Below are 20103 nucleotides of genomic sequence, written 5' to 3'. Positions count from 1 at the left end.
AACAACACATTGATGGATTGAAGAGCCCTCTCTCTCTCTCTCTCTCTCTCTCTCTATCTATCTATCTATCTATCTCTCCCTCACTCTCTCTCATTGCAGTCTCTGTTGCGCTAGCTCAAGGTCTCTCTCTGTGTCAACCTGCCAACAGCAAAATTGAAGTCCATGTTCAAATTGAGGTTTGATGTGTGTGTGCGTTTTGCTGACACATTTCAGATCTGGAAATATGACAAGTTACACCCTTTTTGTAATTTCTGTGTGTTAAATGCTTCTGAACAAAACAAAAATTTCAGGTCGTTCAGATGATTTTTTTCACAGCCAAGTCGGCTGCTTTTGGGGCTACATTGTGATTTGTTGCTTCGTTTTCATGGTGTGTAAATTACTGGATGCCTGGCAGTTACGTTTTAATGGCCGGTAAATACTTCGTTGCTATTGGAAGAAAAAGGGGGGAAGGGGTTCATCAGTGTCAGTCTTTCTTGTAACGTCGACGATGTTGACAAAACTGGATTATGCTTAATGGACGTTCATTCAGGTAGGGGATAAGGCACTTAGTCTATATCACTTATATTCTTTATTTAAAATAGTCACAAAAATTTTACATGCATCTTGCACGAAGAACTATGTACGGAAATCACCAACTGCAGCAGAGCATAGTCAACAAATCACGAAGGCGCTTTACGTCAGCTGCGCCGTCGCACGGGGTGGTCGTAGAGCACGGCCTGCAGGAACTGCGGCGAGCTGACCGAGGTGCGCACCGTGTGCTGGCGGCCGCCCGGCGACGTGGAGGAGCGCGCGCCCACGCGCACCAGCTTGTGGTCGCCCGTGTGCTCGTACATCAGGCCCTCGCGCGGCTCCGTGATCGCCTGCCAACGGAACAAGGGCCGTGCAGGGACGCCGGCTGTCACCCTCACAGCTACACAGCCACACTCGCTGGTTTTTTCTCCAGCTCGTGCGACTGCTTATGCACTTGAGTACCAACGGAAAAACGCTCCTATCGGAGCACGGAAAATGTGGATATGTTACTGCTTATTTAAATTAAAAGACACTGACTGAAAAGTGGGGTACCTGCTGCCTCATTCCACCTACCTCAGCATCTATTTTTTTTAACACGCAATTCACCTCAAACTCCCAAACGCTCATACACACACACACACACACACACACACACACACACACACTCTGGTCTGTCGCTGTAAACCACTCACATCCATCCATCCACAGTTGCCCTCTCTCACTCAGTCATTCAGCCGAACTCACTGTCATTATTTCTTTGTGTCTCTCCTTCATTGTCTCCTGTGTCACAGCCACAGTCCCCTTTGTTGTATTCTACTACTACAGTCTCCTCTCACTCTCGCAGTCACTGTCTCCCTCCTGCTCCTTCTTACTGCTAATATCCCATTACTTCCTTCCTACTGCTGTTGCTTTTTCTCACAGACAGTATCACTCTATTCCTCATCGTCATTATCATATACTCGATCTCTGATTATTACTGGGAATCACCCACTTCCAATTTTCTCTCTACTCCTCCCTCCCCCTCCCCTGGCATTGTCTCCTTAACTCTGTTCCTAGCAGTACTCTGCCACCATGCCCCTCTCTTTCTCTCACACTGTCACTGTCTCCGTCGGTCTTTCTATAACACGGCCACTGTCTACCATCTTCCAGAACTTATTATTTTTCCGTCTCTTCGCCACTGCCACTGTCTTCTTCTTTCTCAGCATAAAAAAGAGAGCATATGTTCACATACCCAAATTTTGGGAAAAATTTTAAAGGTGTTGAGGAAGGAAGAATGAGGTCTTTTAAATAAATAGGAACATAGTCGCATTTTTCCTGCTCCGACAGGGGCACTATTCTGCTGGTTCCCCTCTTTTTCCCTGCTGTAGCAGAGCATACAACTCATAAGAAAATAAATTTATCAGTCATTAAAATTTAGATAATTTATTTATGTGAAATTAAAATAACGCAAAACCAATTTTACACGGCAGACCGGATTTTACATGAAAAAAACTCCATGTGCTTCAGTACTACAACATAGGGTTCCCAGATGATAACGGGAACATTTTACAGCGTATTTCTCCTTGCAACGTCACTTTGTAAACTACGTTTTAGCCTCACACCGGATTTTAATGCGTATTTTACGTGTACAAGTAGAGTAGCTTTCAACCTCTGTGTCTCGGAAACGGATAAAGATATCGACAAAATTTTCAAAATTGTTCGAGATCGGGATCTTAGAAATACATCGCCAAAATTATAGCTGTGCATAGCCATCTAGGATCCACGGCTGGGTTTTGGTACCCAAACAATAAGTTTTGGGAGTGTTTCCCGACAACGGATAAAGGTTTTTCAAAAGGGAGAGCTGTTTCTTCTAGATAAATGCCTAGAGAATGAATCATTAAAATTTGAGCGATTTGCTGTGGCCATTTATTATTTGGATTTCGCCTCATACCGTATTTTACGTGTAGAAGTAGGATAACTTTGAACCTCTATATTTTGGAAACGGATAAAGAAATCATCAAAATTTTTCACGTTGTTCGAGATCAAGATCTTAGGATTCTACTGTCAAAATTTCAGCCATTTGCTGTTTATAGCCGTCCTAGAATCCTCGGCTGGGTTTTGATCCGCTGGTGACGGCAAAAATGCAATTAAAGAAACCGAGCAACTGCCCACCAAATATTGGTGCCTCCGTAACTCTCATCAAGCCCACCGTAGACCATATCAAATACTAAGATAACTAAACGATTTGCTCCATTGGCCTTAGCAGGAGGACCCTTTACTGTAGGATAGTGACACTAAGACGTTTCGTCTGTGGGTATACAGATCGCCCGTAGACCAAGGCCTATCCAGAGCACATGACCCTACCTTTTTACCACCAGTAGCACCCGAAGTATGAGCACCGGAAAATCCCTTTTTATGACTGGCCTTTTGGGACATATCAGTCACACAAGCTGTCGCATGCATACCGATGTACTATTCAGAGTTCATTTATACTGCAGTTAAAAAAACTTATGACTTTAGACACTTCTACCCTGCAAAGAGGATATTATACCTTTGTCCAAGTAATCCTAATCAAGTTAGCTTCTCCTCTCACGCCAGTAAAGGCTCGGCAGATATACTCTAATGCAACCTGTTGCTTCCCTGTCAGTAAACAGTAGCACGTGTTAGTGAGTATCAATGGCAAATTGTGATTTCAGTGCTCGTTGTGAAGTGTAGAGTTCTCGAGTGTAGAAGAGTTAGCATTTTTAGCTGGGATAGAAATAACATTGTAACACACATGTACGCACTTACAGTTACTACACTACTGGCCATTAAAATTGCTACACCACGAAGATGACGTGCTACAGACGCGAAATTTAACCGACAGGAAGAAGATGCTGTCTTATGCAAATGATCAGATTTTCAGAGCATTCACGCAAGGTTGGCGCCGGTGGCGACACCTACAACGTGCTGACATGAGGAAAGTTTCCAACCGATTTCTCATACACACAAGCAGCAGCTGACCGGCGGTGCCTGGTGAAACGTTGTTGTGATGCCTCGTGTAAGGAGGAGAAATGCGTACCATCACGTTTCCGACTTTGATAAAGGTCGGATTGTAGCCTATCGCGATTGTGGTTTATCGTATCGCGACGTTGCTGTTCGCGTTGGTCGAGATCCAATGACTGTTAGTAGAATATGGAATCGGTGGGTTCAGGAGGGTAATACGGAACGCCGTGCTGGATCCCAACGACTTTGTATCACTAGCAGTCGAGATGACAGGCAACTTATCCGCATGGCTGTAACGGATCGTGCAGCCACGTCTCGATCCCTGAGTCAACAGACGGGGACTTTTGCAAGACAACAACCATCTGCACGAAGAGTTCGACGACGTTTGCAGCAGCATGGATTATCAGCTCGGAGACCATAGCTGCGGTTACCCTTGACGCTGCATCACAGACAGGAGCGCCTGCGATGGTGTACTCAACGACGAACCTCGGTGCACGAATGGCAAAACGTCATTTTTTCGGATGAATCCAGGTTCTGTTTACAGCATCATGATTGTCGCATCCGTGTTTGGCGACATAGTGGTGAACGCACATTCGAAGCGTGTAGTCGTCATCGCCATACTGGCGTATCACCCGGCGTGATGGTATGGGGTGCCATTGGTTTCACGTCCCGGTCACCTCTTGTTCGCATTGACGGCACTTTGAACAGTGGACGTTACATTTCAGATGTGTTACGACCCTTGGCTCTCCCTTCATTGGATCGCTGCATTTCAGCAGGATAATGCACGATCGCATGTTGCAGGTCCTGTACGGGCCTTTCTGGATACAGAAAATGTTCGACTGCTGCCCTAGCCAGCACATTCTCTAGATCTCTCACCAACTGAAAACCTCTGGTCAATGGTGGCCGAGCAACACACTCGTCACAATACGCCAGTCACTACTCTTGATGAAGTGTAGTATCGTGTTGAAGCTACATGGGCAGCTGTACCTGTACACGCCATTAAAGCTCTGTTTGACTCAATGCCCAGGCGTATGAAGGCCGGTATTACGGCCAGAGGTCGTTGTTCTGGGTACTGATTTCTCAGGATCTATGCACCCAAATTGAGTGAAAATGTAAATCTAATATAATATATTTGTCCAATGAATAATTTTAATGGCCAGTAGTGTATATTCGCCTATGTTTCATCTCCTTATATCTGTTCTTTAAATATTTTGGAAATACTTGAGCTATATCTCCCACGGGGAGATACTTGATAAGTATTGATGAGACCCAGGTAAACGAGAACAACGGTTTATTACGACAACAGTAGAGATATTTAATGGCAAAGGAAAACCCTTCTCAGCAAAAATACTTCTCAGACACTAACAGGCAAACGCCTGGAACACACAGCGAATAAACGTAGTGGGACGTGAAGACAATGCCACTGATAATCCCTGCTAAGAGCCGACGCATCAATTGGCCTAGAGCTCCGGTGAAGCGAACTGTAACGTGTCCGCTGTTCACTGAAAATAACAAGCCCCTCCTTGGCTTGACTGTGGCGCAGGATAACTGTTTTGTACGCTATTGCTGCGGTATGTAGTGTTTTCGGTGATGGTTTGCCTCACTTTGAGGATTTTCCTCCTGTGTGGATGGCTAATTGTTTTGGTGGCGGAGTAATGTTTTTCTACCTTACAATGACGGTATCACAATATCATTATACTACACGTTGAAGGTGTGGTGGTGGGAGACTTTAAGTCCCACGCCACCCTCTGATGGTTTAAGTTCAGAGTTGCTGATAAGGGTGACACAACTGCAAAGGTAGTTAGAGTGAGGGTCGCACCAAGGACTGCACAGAATGAGTGGCCATATTAAAACACATACTATTAGTTACCATACTGGGGCGACTGGGCTCTTGTTAGCCATGATCCATTCTGAGTCCTCGAGGATGGTCAGAGGAACAGGGTGGTGTTCCCAATGCCAGGGAGTCGTGGTGCCAATGTGTTGCAATCCATTGACTGTGTCGTGCTGGGCGTCGACTTCGTCGTAGAGGGCCTCCCCTTCTCTGAATGGACGTCTTTAGAGGGATCATGTTGGTTTCCTCGTGTAAAGTAACAGTCCTCGTGAGTGGAGGGGCATGCAGGCTCCACCAAAGCACCTTATTCTGCAGGCATTGGAGGGTCTGCATCCAGAAGGCACTAATCATGGCCAAAGCACAAGAGCCATGGGGGAAGACTGGACAGCCGTCTGGTACATCTGGAGCTTGGTGACTATGGTCAGTTCCCTGCTGTAGCAGGAAGGGAAGAATACATTTATCAGCTTCTGCCCCTTTTGGGTGACGTATTCTGCATATCGATGGAAGAGCAGTTTTTATCCATCTGCACAACTAGATATTTCGTATCAGGTGACCATGGGACCAGGATGCCTGCAGTAGTGATGTTTTGGTGTAGGATAGGGCCCTGTTTGGTGGAGCAGACAGCTGCATTTTTGGCAGCATTGAGGGCAATCTTGTCTTAAAGACGCCAGGTGGCTGTTGCGTCCACCTCCCTCTGGAGATGAGCAGTGAGCTGGTCACTGTTGTGGTAGGTGGTGTAGAGCGCCGTATCGTCGGCGTATTGCATCAGGTGGCAGTGAGGGATGACTGGCAAATCATTAACGTAAATATTAAAGAGTATGGGAGTTACAACAGAGTCTTGAGTAATACCCATCAACATGTGATGTATGCTCGAGTGTTCCCCTTGCTCAGTAAACAAGAAGATTCCATCAAGGAGAAAATCATCCATGTTCTTGATAAATGTCCAGGATGGTCGTCTGTGTCAGCAGTTTGCACACGAGATTGTCTTCTCAATCCTGTAGTAAGCATTCTGTAGGTCCAGGAAAATCGCTGGCGACGACATCTTGGAGTTAATGCCCTTGCTGATGTGTTCTGTGATCCTAAGGGCTTTAGTTCACCTGACAAGCGGGATGTGAAACAGCACTGTTCTAGACGGATCGTCCCAGCCGCTGCCAGAGGCTAGGGAATTCGGTGCAGGATCAAAGATTGGAGGACATTCGCCACAGTATTCAGAAGGTTAGTGGGTCTGTTGTTGGTAGGCACTGTAGGATCCTTTGAGGGCTTGGGAATGGCAATGACTTTTTGCTGCTTCCACTGTGGGGGGAAAAGGCCAGTTGTGCCACAGCAGTTCATGATATTGATGAATGAGAGTAGTGACTTGTGCAGGAGCCGACAGAGGTGTCCATTTTAAAAAAATGGTTCAAATGGCTCTGAGCACTATGAGACTTAACTTCTGAGGTCATCATTCACCTAGAACCTAGAACTAATTAAACCTAACTAACGTAAGGACATCACACACATCCATGTCTGAGGCAGGATTCGAACCTGGTCGCTCGGTTCCAGACTGTAGCGCCTAGAACCGCACGGCCACTGCGGCCGGCGGTGTTCATTTAAGATTCTGTCCAAACCGAGAGCTGACTACCAATGTTTCCACTGGAGGATCCTTTGGACTTTTGCTGGGAACATAATGTGAGGGGCAGTAAGATGTGGTCGATGTCTGAAAGTGGTAATGTCTGCCAGAATATCGTGTTCATACTGGAGTTCACCAAGTGTAAGCTCCTGGACGAGCAGTTGATTCTGGGCCTCAAATACATTGGCCAGAGTTTCCACAACACGGAGGGCATCATAAGTGAAACCACCCACTGTGCAGATGGGATGGTTGGTTATCAGTACACGCCTCAGATCTCAGACAACAGGCCATTCCGACTTATATTGGTGGAGAAAGGCGAAAATCTTGACCTCCCATTGTTCTGTTTTCCTATCGGAGAGGTGGTGGCAGAATTCACCCTGGAGATGCCTCACGCAATGCTGAACCCGAGGGTCACAAAACTGTTTCCTCTTCTTGCATAGTGGTTCGTCTGTATTTTAGTTCATTCAATGGAGGAGGCTAGGCGTCCAGTGGCGTTAGAGCCCTAGGTGCAATGGAAGCAGAGGTCTTAATTGCCTTCTGGTATTCCTTCATTAGATAATCAACAGTACTAACCAGATTCACAAGCATTGCCAGCCTGAGGTTTTCCCCAGTTGTATTGCTGAGGACCCTGACAACTTTGTCACAATCGGTGATGTCCAAGGTAGAACAGATGTCCGAAGACAGAGCTACATCAGAAAGGTCCAGGAACACCAGGTCATGATCAGATCCCAGTTCATGGAGTGTTTCCAACGAAAACTGCACCACAATATTCTTGAAAATGGGCACATACAAGGCCATAGACTGACAGAGCCAGAGTATCCTCCTGTTCGAGGAGGAGTCTGCTCTTGGGATTAGCGATGCAAGAATGGCAAGCTGGATGTATGGTATTGAGGTATGCCCCACTGAGTCTGGAAAGCGAGCTCAAAAAGTGGCTCAAATGGCTCTACCATCTGAGGACATCAGTCCCTTAGAACTACTTAAACCTAACTGACCTAAGGATATCACACACATCCGTTCCCGAGGCAGGATTCGAACCTGCGACTGTAGCAGTAGCGCGGTTCTCGACTGAAGCGCTTAGAACCGCTCGGCCACAGCGCCGGCTGAAAACGTGCAGAGTGAAGCTTCAAGAAGAGGCAGGTTGGGCTCAAGTTTGCACAACAAGTGTGATAGCTCCAATGTGGGTACAGACAGTTGCCAACATGGCCTTTATATGTTCCAGTGGTTGGAGAGCCTCGTGACTGTGGGAGAGTGCCTTATGGAGGAACACTGCCATGCCCCTATCTTGGTGATGGAGCCGGTCTGTGCGATAGCAAACCATGCTGCATAGACGAAAATTGTCCACCAGTTTCAGATATGTTCCCAATACAAGTAAAATTTCCCCATGATGGTCGGAGAGGGAGGTGATCAGTTCAGTTTTCACCTGTTTAATACCATTAGCATTAAAATACAGACAACTACAACCTGAGAGGGCTGGAGGTTGTGCAATGGGTGATTTGCCATTATAACAAAATCTGACTGACCCCTTCAACCAGCGCGACGACCTTTGTGGGCCCATCCTGTGACTAACGTACCTTCTGACCTGTTTTACAAATTACTGACCTGATGTGGGGATTTTTGTTGTTCTGTCACCAGAAGCCTGATGAGTGTAGTAACTCATTGCTTTCGACTTCACGAAGTTGAGTACTATGGGTAGTTATCATTTGGGTCAAGCAGGTATTTCACATGGTCTTTCTGATAAACTGCCAGCAATTGGGGTGTAAAAGGGGCTGCAGTTCAGTGTTCAGTTTAATATAACTCGTGGGATTGTAAATCGTGATAGGAGGGATCTTCTCCTTCTTTGGTGGTGGTGGCGGTGGATTCTGAGCAGTGGGGTCAGGAGGGTGACGCATTGCCTGGTCCATGGCACCAACACATGCGGTTTCTCCTTGGTAGGGAAGCATCCATATCCGAATCACAGCCACTGCGATGGGTTCGAGCGGATGACCATTTAGATTTTCTGGCGCAGGGGGGAACGACAGGGGTGAAGATCCCAGAAGACTAGAGGGACCGACGAGCTGGTGTAGGAGAAACACCACCCAATGGTGCCTCCACATGGTGGTCGATTGTATCAGTGTCTGGAGCTTAAAAGGCGTGACAGGCAGTGGATGAGAGGTCTATCACTAGGCAACCATGACAACTGTCAGATGATAACGTGGAATATCAGTCGCTCATGCAGTGCTGTGGACAAGACATGTATCGGTATCACTGTCAGTGATTACTGGTGACTTGTGGTTGGAGGTACGTTGCGCACAGTCCTTAGACCATTGAACGGTGTCAGTATTGGCAGCATGCCAGGATGGATGTCCGTCAGCAGACTTCACATTGCCGCGTGAAAGGGTGGCCGAAGTTTCGTCTAGCCGTGGATTCCTGTCCTTGTTCCTGTTCATGTTTTGTCGCGGCCCGACTGACAAAAGACATAAATCCTGTCGCCTATAAATTCCAGGGAGACTGGGACACATACGAATAACAACAGTGCCTTAGAAGGCAAAAGAGAACTCAATGGCGACTCAGGAACTACGAATAGCAACGCTGAGTGGAACTCGTGACCTTAACACCAGGAAGAGCACATACTGGCAAGTAAACGAAGTCAGGGCTCCAACCTGGCTGAACTGTGCCAACATGTGGACTTGCGCCATCCTGTACAGCTGGGGTCCAGAGGAATTCGTGCCAATCCGGTTCCGCACAAGTGACACAGCCGAGGCAATAGGGCCCTAACACGGAGGACCTCTGGTGACTCTTGCCCTACCGTCTGTAGTCCCTATTGTGATCGACGCAATACCTTGTACACATCCAACCATGTGATTCTTCAGTGACTGAAGGGTTGCCGATCGCTTTCTCCACTTTTCGATGTATATATACAAAAGTGTGAAGATATCAAATGTAACAGAAGATTGTTAAACTTACAAGATTTCTGATCACACGCTGAATAGGCAGTTGAATTCCCAGTTACAACGCCCTGGCTAAGGCTGGCACACACGCCTGCAAGATCAGTTTAGAAGTAGCAGTGTCAGTGACGCGGCATATCGAAACCACACTTGCAAACAATACAAGAAATCAACGTGTGAGCAATGGAGGTGGTTGCTAACCTTGTTAATTGCCACTGATCAAGAATTTGGATGGACGGAAAAATACACAGGGTCTATCGCCTAAAAGTCGTCAGGCACATTTTCTCTGAAGTTCCCTAAGATATTTGCAATTTTGTTTCTGCATTGTATAGCTAAGTCAGCCAAAACCAATACTGCTCATCACTTTTCCCATGTGATGCTCAGATCCATCATAATTTAGGCACGTCTCACACTGTGAAAATGATTCTGAGATGCGAGATAATAAATCGCGCTCACGATCATCGCGCAGTTGCGCTACGCTTTGTTCTCTGCTTTCGAGAGAGCGTGAAGCAGCTGGGCGAACACGCTGCAAACTTAGACGAGATTATCTGCCAATGGACGCCTGCGAGGCGCAAGACTATATACGGCACTCACGATCGGCCCTCAGTCAGGACTCTGCTTGGGTAAAGGTTTTCGAGGTTGGAGACAGTGTGTGGCACTCACGATCAGTACTCAGTGAGACAACAGATGGGATAGGGCAGGCAGAGACAGAAAAACAGTGCCAAGTTCGCCTAGACGCTGATCGACATCGACACCCGCTAAATAGAACGTCAAATTCGTCTAAGTACTCAGAAGAAAATCCAGAAATAATTGTGAGGCATGCTGAACTTCCTTTGGTTGATAAAAAAAGTGCATTTACAGATAATCGTATGACTGGTCCTAAATTGTACATTTTGTGAGGTTCTAAAATGGCAAAAAGAAGCGATGCGAATGTGTTGCTTGGGTGGAAAAGTGCATATTGGAATTTTTCGGAACCCCCTGAGATCTTGAAATCTCTGCTGGGTGGTGGCGATAGTCAAAATAGTTTTGGAAACGCTCTTGCGTACAATATGCGTTTCAAATGACATTTGGCGCGAAACAAAAAACGGAAGGAGCATTCATCCTTACCTTTAAGGTTCAGAACCTAATTTACCACCTTACTGCTGCTTAGCCGTCTTTCGTTTCTAATTAAGAAGAAGAGGCAAATATTTGGAATCAAAATTTCCCACAGCTTAAAAACCATCTGACTGCTCTGCTTCGAAAGATGCTGCATCAAGTGAATCCATAAATCCACGGTTTTAAGGCTGCACTAGAGTCTCTTTCGCGAGGACAAAATAATTATTATAAATTTGCCTTTAATGAAGATAAACAACCATCTGCTCGACGTCGGTGCACTGCTTCGGTTTATCAAGAACGTGAGCGGCGTAACATATTATTGCGCTCCCAAGACGATCGCCTTCATGTAACACATCAGTCTTACGACGCCCTACAATATCTCTTAATTCATTTCCATGCAGCAGGTGGTTGTAATTTTGGATTGCATCAAATCAACCCTACCACAAGATTGTCGAATATAAACAAAAAAATCACCCAACAATTTTATTTTCACCTAGTACATGTAAGACGAAATCGTTCTGTGTTCCTTCAAGGATTTCGTGGACTGTTTAGCCTGTTTATCGTCGATACTTACTGCACGTAAACAACAACCAGAGAGGGCTAGGCAATGAAGATTATGTGCACTTGCGTGAGGCTAAGTCACATTACTTCAAACGTTGCATACAGAGAATTTTTGTAAGCCAAAAGTAAATTCCACGTGTTGGAAGTGTCGGGCATACTACAGATAAATACCGGCACAACGTCAGCATTCTCAGTTACTTGAAAAGTAATTTTATACCAGTGTGCATATTCAACACTACCAAAAGTATTTTATAGTGACTGTGCCGAACTTCTGTTTCGCAAAAGATCTTAAAATAAAATCGTTCTCAGTAAAATCAAACCGAGTTCTTTTCTAAGAATAGAGAACGCAACAATAACAGCATTTTGAAAAAAGATTGTCGCAAATAGTTATTTACAATCTGTTTCTGTGAACTAAGGTTTTTGTGTTAATGTTCTTGTAATAGAAGTGCGATAAATCTTAACAGCATGATCACTATTAAAGATGCCCTCCGAGAACTCGGTCGTTGGCTTCAAAGGTATCAGGGGTTGGTAGGAGATTTCCAACGCGTGGACAAGTTCGCGAATTTGTGTTCTCTATGCCTGAGATCCTTGAATTGGAGTGCATTAGTTGGGGACCGTTTTCGTACCTTCAAAAAGCGATGAACGAACAGTACAGCAGTTAACAGCCACAGATCTATGATGATTAAAATTGAAAAACTGAAGGAAAGGAGGGAAAACTAGAACGATGAAGCATCACCAGGTCATTCTCTCCTGGAAACACTGGCAGGAAAAGAAGTTACACCTGGCGTTTAAGTAACATAGATGGGTACATTCCAGTAGGATGCAATGTGCAGACACGTGTATTAGTGTTAGCCAAGCGAGGCGTACCGTATGTTGGACACTTCCCTTTACGGCTTCAAAGAAACAAATATGTTTAACGGGAGGAAATCGTCTCATCGAAACTGTCGTTTCCCAAATTTGTCATCAAGAGGGGAGACATAGCGACCAGAATGTGCCTGTATCTGCATGCCGTGAGGAGTATTTCGCTGGACGGCGTGGGCTGATACGTGTCACACGTTGACGAAAGGGCGAAAGGACCCCACAATCAAGGAACAACAAAAGCACCGATAAGCAAGTGTGGCAGGATAAACATGTATCACCCTGGCTCTTTAGTGCCCTGGTTGATGTCGTCGTTTGATTATTACTTAAAAATTCTTCACGAAATTCCGGTTAAAAATGCTCTGGAAGTTGGCGTCACGTGGCAACAACTCTTTCCTCCAGTCGTAGAACTGTCAAATGTCGCAAGTTGTTCTAAACTCACTTTAAGGTTTTCTGTAGTTTTCTCAAATTATTCGAGGAGAATGCTAGAGCACTTCCCTGAATAAAGCGACCGTGCTCCGCCTTGTACTTCGTCTCCAATGCCCTCGACATACCAGGAAATTAAAATTTTTCTTCCCCGATTACGAATGATGTGTAGCGTACCTCCCTATGCTAAAGACCGGTGTTTGGAGCTTGTGTAGAGTGCTCCCTTAACTACCTCGATAAAGTCGCTTCTTAGGTGTTACAGCTACATGTACGTCGTACTACGAAAGCCACCTAACTATATGTGACGGCTGGTACTTCTGGAACCACTAGTTGCTGCTTCCCTTCCCTGTTCCACTCTCTAATGGCGTATGGGAAGAATGATTGTCCATGAGCCTCTGTATTGGCTCTAATTTCTCGAATTTTCTTACGTGGTCATTTCGTGATGTTTATGTCGGGAAGTAATATGTTGTCTGACTCATCCTGGAAACTGCTCTCTCGAAATTTCAACAGTAAACCTCAGTTGTAGCGCCTGCCACTGGTGTTTATTAAGCATTTATGTAACGCTCTCGCTCCGACTAAACGATCCCGTGACGAAACAGCTGCTCTTCATTGGATCTTGGCAGTCTCTTCTGTCAGGCGTAGGTGCTCACGTTCATGAGGATGGTTTATCTGGACTTTAATAAAAGATACCTCTACAGGAAATTGATTTTCCAAACATTAATTGCTGCAGAAAGAACTTACCACTAACTTGAGTCCGAATTCATCTTCGAAGAGCAAACGTATCTGCAGCGAAGGATTGTTTTCCTCTGGGTAGAGTGGAATTATTGAACAACCTAATGTGCATTCCCACACATCCACCAGTGTGCGCAAGTGGCTGGTAGAACACAACTAGCGCTTGATCTTAACACAAAGTAGCATCTACAGCACCATTCTGGCCTTCAGAGCTGACATATTAGCTACTGAGACTCGAGTAGTGCTATCAGCGCTTGCCTGCGTCACTCCTGCAGCTGTTATGTGTGTTGTAAACTGCGATTCGTTAGTATCCAGCAGGTTGTTGCACGGGAAATTGCTGTTGTGAGTGTGAACTATAGACCCAGTCATGACTCATATAAAAAATGGTTCAAATGGCTCTGAGCACTATGCGACTTAATTTCTGAGGTCATCAGTCGCCTAGAACTTAGAACTAATTAAACCTAACTAACCTAAGGACGTCACACACATCCATGCCCGAGGCAGGATTCGAACCTGCTACCGTAGCGGTCGCTCGGTTCCATACTGTAGCGCCCTGAACCGCACGGCCACTCCGGCCCGCGATGACTTATATAGTGAAACACTATTCACACGTACCAGTTTGAGAGATAAAGCAGACTTTTTCAAAGTACGAAACTCAATGGAACTTGGACTTGATAGTTCAATGTGAAACCCATGCATCCTAATTTTCGTGCAACGTATCGCAGAAATCCTACCAGCAGTCCTGCTGTTTATAGGTGATATAAGCTGTTTTGGAGGCTGGTTGTTTAATACGTAGGAACAAATACTCGCGATTACTGGAAAATATCGTTGATGGACAAAGGAGAAGATCTGTCAATAGGCTCAAACCTCGACACCACTTGCTTCTGTTGAATAGCGCATTTGGTGAATACTTAAGGCACATTTGCCAATTATATCTCATCATTTAACAGCAGTACAGAAACCAAAAGACGCAGATTAAGTGACCTGCAGTGAATAGAATGTGACAATTGGATCCTCCACCCGCCACACATTTTCTGGCCGCTAAGTCGTACCGTGAAGTTGGGCGAGGAATTGGTCTTGGTAACGCGCGTGTGCCAGTTGAAGTATCCCAGGTCGGTGCAGCGCGGCCACAGCTTCTTGGCGCCGCTGAAGATGCGCAGCCAACTCTCTGAGGCGATGCGGTGGGCGAAGTCCACGTAGCCGGACACCTGGTGGCCCGCGCGGTCCACCAGCCGTATGAAGATGATCGTCTGCAGCACAGTGGAGGCTGTTCCTGCACGTCTGTGGTATGTTGTACTGGAAACCACACTGACCAGGCACGTTGCTGTGGCCAAAGTGGTGTAGCAACTAGACGGGTTGCAAGTGCATGTCTAAGGAGCTGGAGCCATACCGACTGCAGTGCTATCCACAGACATCGAGCTGTGCCCAACGGAGCATCCACACAGCGAACATGACGGCCTAGTTAATCCGACTGATATTCCATTCGCTTACTCTGAATGCTTCATCGACTTCTAAAACTATATTAGCGCACTGCACATGAAATTAGGCAGGCAAATACTATGCATCACAGCCTCTAGCGTTGATAACGGCCTCAATTCAGTGAGGAAGAGGGTTCAGAAGTTGCTTCAGGTATGCCATATCCAGCGGGAGCCACTCATTGATGATTCGATTCCTTAGTGTTTACAAATTTGGGGATGTTGGCTGCTGTGTTTCACTCGTTGTTACAAAAAAGCGCAAGACATTACTGAGGGATTAAGATCGGACGACTTAGCGCGACAGTCAAGGTGTGATGGGGTTCCTGAGTGTCCGTAGACCAGGGACCTTGTAAACACAACTGTTGCCACGTTGGAAGACGGAAGTGTACACAGCACATCCATTCCAATGTGTAGAAGAAAGATCAACACATGGTTATCAGGAATGATCAACCATACATCCTGGTACATGTTCACGATAACCTGAATGATTGGATCCATGTCATGATATGACGAACATCCTCCACACTTTAGGTTAAATGTATCATTGGGTCATCGGTTCACTCGACAACTTGCATCCTTTGAAAAGGATCAAAATCGCCATTCCTCCGAAAGCACTACACTCTTGCAGTCACCTAATGTCCAGTTTCTGTGTTTCTTTTGACCACTGAAGACATGCCGTTGCATGCACTGCTCTTAGCAATGACCTTTCGGGAGGTATCCGGCTCCATATGTAACCGACATCGGCTGTCGTCGGCTAAACTTACCACTCCTCTCAGGTGGTTGTCGGTTAGGACCGTTTTACGACCATTGTTCTTATGCTGTGTTACTTAGCTGCGAGTGATATGCCTCTCTTTCGTAGACACATTGTACAGCTCATGTTAATACACCTACTAATCAGACAACTTAATTCACTGTGTGGTGGTGGATACGTCGAAAAACGGTAGCACCTTTCTTCCAGTCTCCCACACAAGTGACAAGAATACAAACATGACTTGACAGGCTTGACTTATATCGATAGTGGAGTGTCACATGATCGCCTGCTACCACTTCTTAGTCATCTGCAGCGCTCCGAGTGACCTGTGTGCTCTTTTAAGGTGGTGGTTTATATTTTACGTTGAGAGCTTATCAACGTACCACTCATTTCGAACACGGCAAAATGAACTGTTCCAGGAAGTCTACATCGTGACCAAACAGCTGACATTACAGTGACACCAGAATGGGTGTAGTCGTCAGAAGAGGCTAGTGCACAGCGACAGGTGACTGCTGACTCTGCAAAAGATCCTACAGCACAGAAAGTTCATTAACTTGTCCATCCTTCATTGAGTCAACTCCCCGGGTCATATTTCAGCAACGTAGTCCTTGGTCATGTGTGATGAGGGATGTGAAAGCCTTCTACGAAGAACGACAGGTACCTCTACTTTTCTTGCCCGTACGCTCGCATGATATGTCGCCCATCGAATGAGATACGTCAAGGATATCGTTGGTCAGCGTCTTGCTCGACACGATTCCCCAGTGAAAAATCGTTGTTCCTTATGGACTCACATACAAATCACGCAGCGAATTTATCCTGGCCATCTCTGATGGTGCTACATGGTATTTAGACCGTCTACACGTGTGAACTAAATAACATATTGCAATCATTTATGTATTGCCGTATAATTAATCTCTAGAACGTAAGCGAATTTCAGTTGCAAATATCCTTCTTAAACGTTGTAATTTTCTAAAACGGTAGGATAATTACGATCAAGTGTTTCGAAATATTTGGAAATACATCAGTCACTGTATGAAGCCACTGAAGAATTCCATAACTTATATATTTCACTGCTCCAATGATTTACACCAAAAGAGGAACAAGTATATGTTCCTTGAAGCAACTCCGCAACAAAATATCCCATTTTAATGACATCTGGCAGTGTAGAGGTCAGAAAAGCTATCAGGTACAAGCATACTATAGCATTAAGACAGGAAGTGAAAAGGGACATAATACTTACGAACCGTTCTGATTTCTCTCGGTTTCAGAGTACTCGAACATGCTGCAATAAGAAACTCCAGCGTCCTACCGACGTTGACGTTAACGTCGACATCATCAAAGGTAGTGCATCAACGCACTGAAGACACCTGAAAAAGGATCCTGTTATAGCTTTGTTGAGGAGATTATAATGACCTGCAGTTGTAGTAGTTTAGACGCGATAATACTGTCGGCCGAAAGGGGATTTCAAACCACTCCACCGTACGGAGAAAATGTTTCCTCTGTTTTAGGAACAATTTTATTTTATAAATTTTACATTTACTAGATCTCTATAGGTAGCAGAAGCAATTCGCTGCCTTAAGCAGTGCTGTAGAATGTAGTGGCAGCGAGTAGGAAGCTGGTTCTTTCGAAGGTGGTGGTGAGGAGTAGACCATACGGCGCGGTAGTCAATCATGCAAGTGGGGAGAAGTACGCAAGCCCCGAGAGCGAATCTTGCTTGACAGTCAATGCGTAGGAGTACCGCAAGTATTCTGAAGCGAAATTCACAATTTTCTTTATTAAATATTAGTCATTAAGATTCAAGTTTGGTATAGCAAATACTAGGAAGAGGAGCCTACGGGTCATCAGCGCTTTAATACCATAATATCGCTATGCAATAAACCAGTTAATTTAGTAGAAACTGAGCATTGTTAAATTACTAAAGATGTACGAAGAGGTACAAAGTTTTACATATGAAGCAGGAGATTTCGGCCATGCAACAACGTCGCCAGTTGGTAATAGAATACACTGGGTTGGTACATAAGTTCCTAGCGTTTTTCCGTAACTTAATAAGCACAACACATACAAATTACAGAGACTTTAGTCTGCCTATTTTGGCATAACTTTCCGATGCTCCGACTGTAGTAATCACATGGCTTTGAAGCGAAGAACTCGTCGAGGTTTGTTCAGAGCAAATTTTCATCCACAAATGAAGTTCCTTGAAGGTTGTTCAATAGAGAGAGGGAAAGGTGAAAATCTGACGGCGCAAGACCACGTGAATATGGTGGGTGTGGAGTGACTTCCCAACCCAATTCATGGAATTTTTTTTTTTTTTTTGTAACTCTAGCAGAATTCAGGTGGGTGTTATCGTGGAGTAGCATCATTTCAAGCAGTCTTCCTTTTGGTTGTTCTCGGACTGCGAGTGCAAGACGTCTGAGTTGTTGACAATAGATGTCAGCAGTGATGGTTAAACTTGGGGAAGCAGTTCATACTGCACCACATCGTCACTGATCTACCAGATACATAACATTATCTTTTGGGAATGCACGTACATCTTTGTGTGGTGAGTTGCTGCTTTGTTTGGACTCAAAACATTCCTTCTTCTAGAAAAGACGAAATTATATAGCGGTTACGGCGAAATAATATACAATTCGATGACGGAATGAAGAAAGTGGAACTATTGGAACTTGTGTCACAACGTAAGCCACGACACCCGACATACGTCGTAGATGAAGTTGCCAACAAATATGGACATTCTGTAATTAAATTACCTCCCTATCATTGCACTTTAGTGCTATAGAGCTAATATGGGCCCAAATCAAGGGGTACATAGCACGAGAAAACAAGACATTCAGGCTTTCAGAAGTGGAAAGACTTTTACACGAAGCTGTTTCTAAAGTAACTGTGGACAACAGGAGTAGTGTGGTAGTACATACAAAAGCTGTCATTCAGGAGGCATGGAAGAACGAATCCTTATTGGAAGATAGTGTTTCCGAATTAATTATTGCCGTCGGGGAGTCATCTGAAAGTTCTAGCGACACAGATATAAGCGGCGTTTTCCAGCTGTCGGACATAGAACACGTCGAGTGATGGTAAGCTGCAAAAAAAATTGTACCTTTTGGTGGTGTTGGTCTCGTTGTCTTGGTATTTTGAGTTTTGTGATTTTTTGCGAAATTCGTGACACAAGACGGAAATGTAACTAACGGCGGTATATGTGCTGCTTTCTCCCACCCCATGTAAGTTATATCAGCACTTCAACGGTACGCACAATACTATTCTCGTCTTGGCGAAACTGTAGCACCCACCCACGTCCAACAAGCTCTAAAAATAAATTCAAACCTTTCCGAAACTTTTCTCGCTTTGACGCCCCACGAAAAATGTAAAGGGAAAATGTTTGTCGCTTACTACCTTTCTTATGTTGATTAGAAAAAAGTTCCGCGTCAGACGTGAGATTTTAATTTATTACCTCAGTATTACTGGCTGTATTGGTCAGAAAGTTTGCAAACATTATCGAAATATGCCACTGAAGACAACATTAAAATTTTGTTGTTGTACGACATATGGTTTAGGAGATATGGAATGATTAATATTGAGTAGTGTGAAAATTCAACTTTTCGTAAAAAGTTAAATATTTCTCTATTTCAGCAGCACAAAATTTTCACTAAGTTAAAAAAAAAGTGTCAGAAGGTAGTCCTCGTATCACCCTACCATGCACAGTTGCCAAATTATAAAAAACACGACTTCCATTTTTTACAGCGGCAGCTGGCAACATTGCATGGGTGCTCAGCGAACTGTCAAGTACAAAGTAGTTTTAATCGCACTATAATGAGACTGCCTACACTACACTTGTCCGTCCTCTTTGCTGCTGCGTGGTCTGGGATCCTTACCAGATAGGATTAATGGGGTGCATCGAGAAAGTTCAACGAAGAGCAGCACGTTTTGTATTATCTCGAAATAGGGGAGAGCGTGTCACGGACATGATACAGGATTTGGTATGGACACTATTAAAACGAGGACGTTTTTCGTTGCGGCGAAATCTTGCCACGAAATTTTAGTCACAAACTTTCTCCTCCAAATCCGAAAATATTTTGTTGGCGCTGACCTAAATAAATGGAAACGATGATCATAATAAAATAAGGGAAATCTGAGCTGGCACGTAAAGATGTAGGTGTTCGTCTTTTCCGCGCGCTGTTCAACAGTGAAATAATACAGAATTATTGCGAAGGTGGTTCGATGAACTCTCTGCCAGGCACTTGAGTGTTATTTCCAGAGTATCGATGTAGATGTAGATCTACAAGAAATATTGTAATGTTTAAAGCCACTAGCTATTCTGCGACTGCACGATACGTGTACCGCCTGTTACGATACGTCGCAGTTCGCTGCATGACCAC

The 20103-nt window shown here is 44.9% G+C and overlaps 1 protein-coding gene across 1 annotated transcript in view; it reads right to left on the bottom strand.

Annotated features, from left to right (window-relative positions):
- Positions 1 to 677: 677 nt before the first annotated feature.
- The window catches only part of LOC124613269 (cilia- and flagella-associated protein 299-like), a 56626-nt gene continuing 37200 nt past the window's right edge, over positions 678 to 20103 (bottom strand). Inside the window, exons 3-4 of the mRNA XM_047141961.1 lie at positions 14563 to 14760; positions 678 to 860 (exon numbers count right to left, since the gene is read on the bottom strand). Of these exons, the coding sequence (XP_046997917.1) occupies positions 678 to 860; positions 14563 to 14760 (381 nt within the window). The remainder of the gene's footprint in view (positions 861 to 14562; positions 14761 to 20103) is intronic.

The sequence above is a fragment of the Schistocerca americana genome, chromosome 4 (genome assembly GCF_021461395.2).
Source record: "Schistocerca americana isolate TAMUIC-IGC-003095 chromosome 4, iqSchAmer2.1, whole genome shotgun sequence".
Classification (NCBI taxonomy): domain Eukaryota; kingdom Metazoa; phylum Arthropoda; class Insecta; order Orthoptera; family Acrididae; genus Schistocerca; species Schistocerca americana.
Note: the sequence above shows the minus strand (reverse complement) of the source record. Positions and strands in the feature narration are given on the sequence as shown.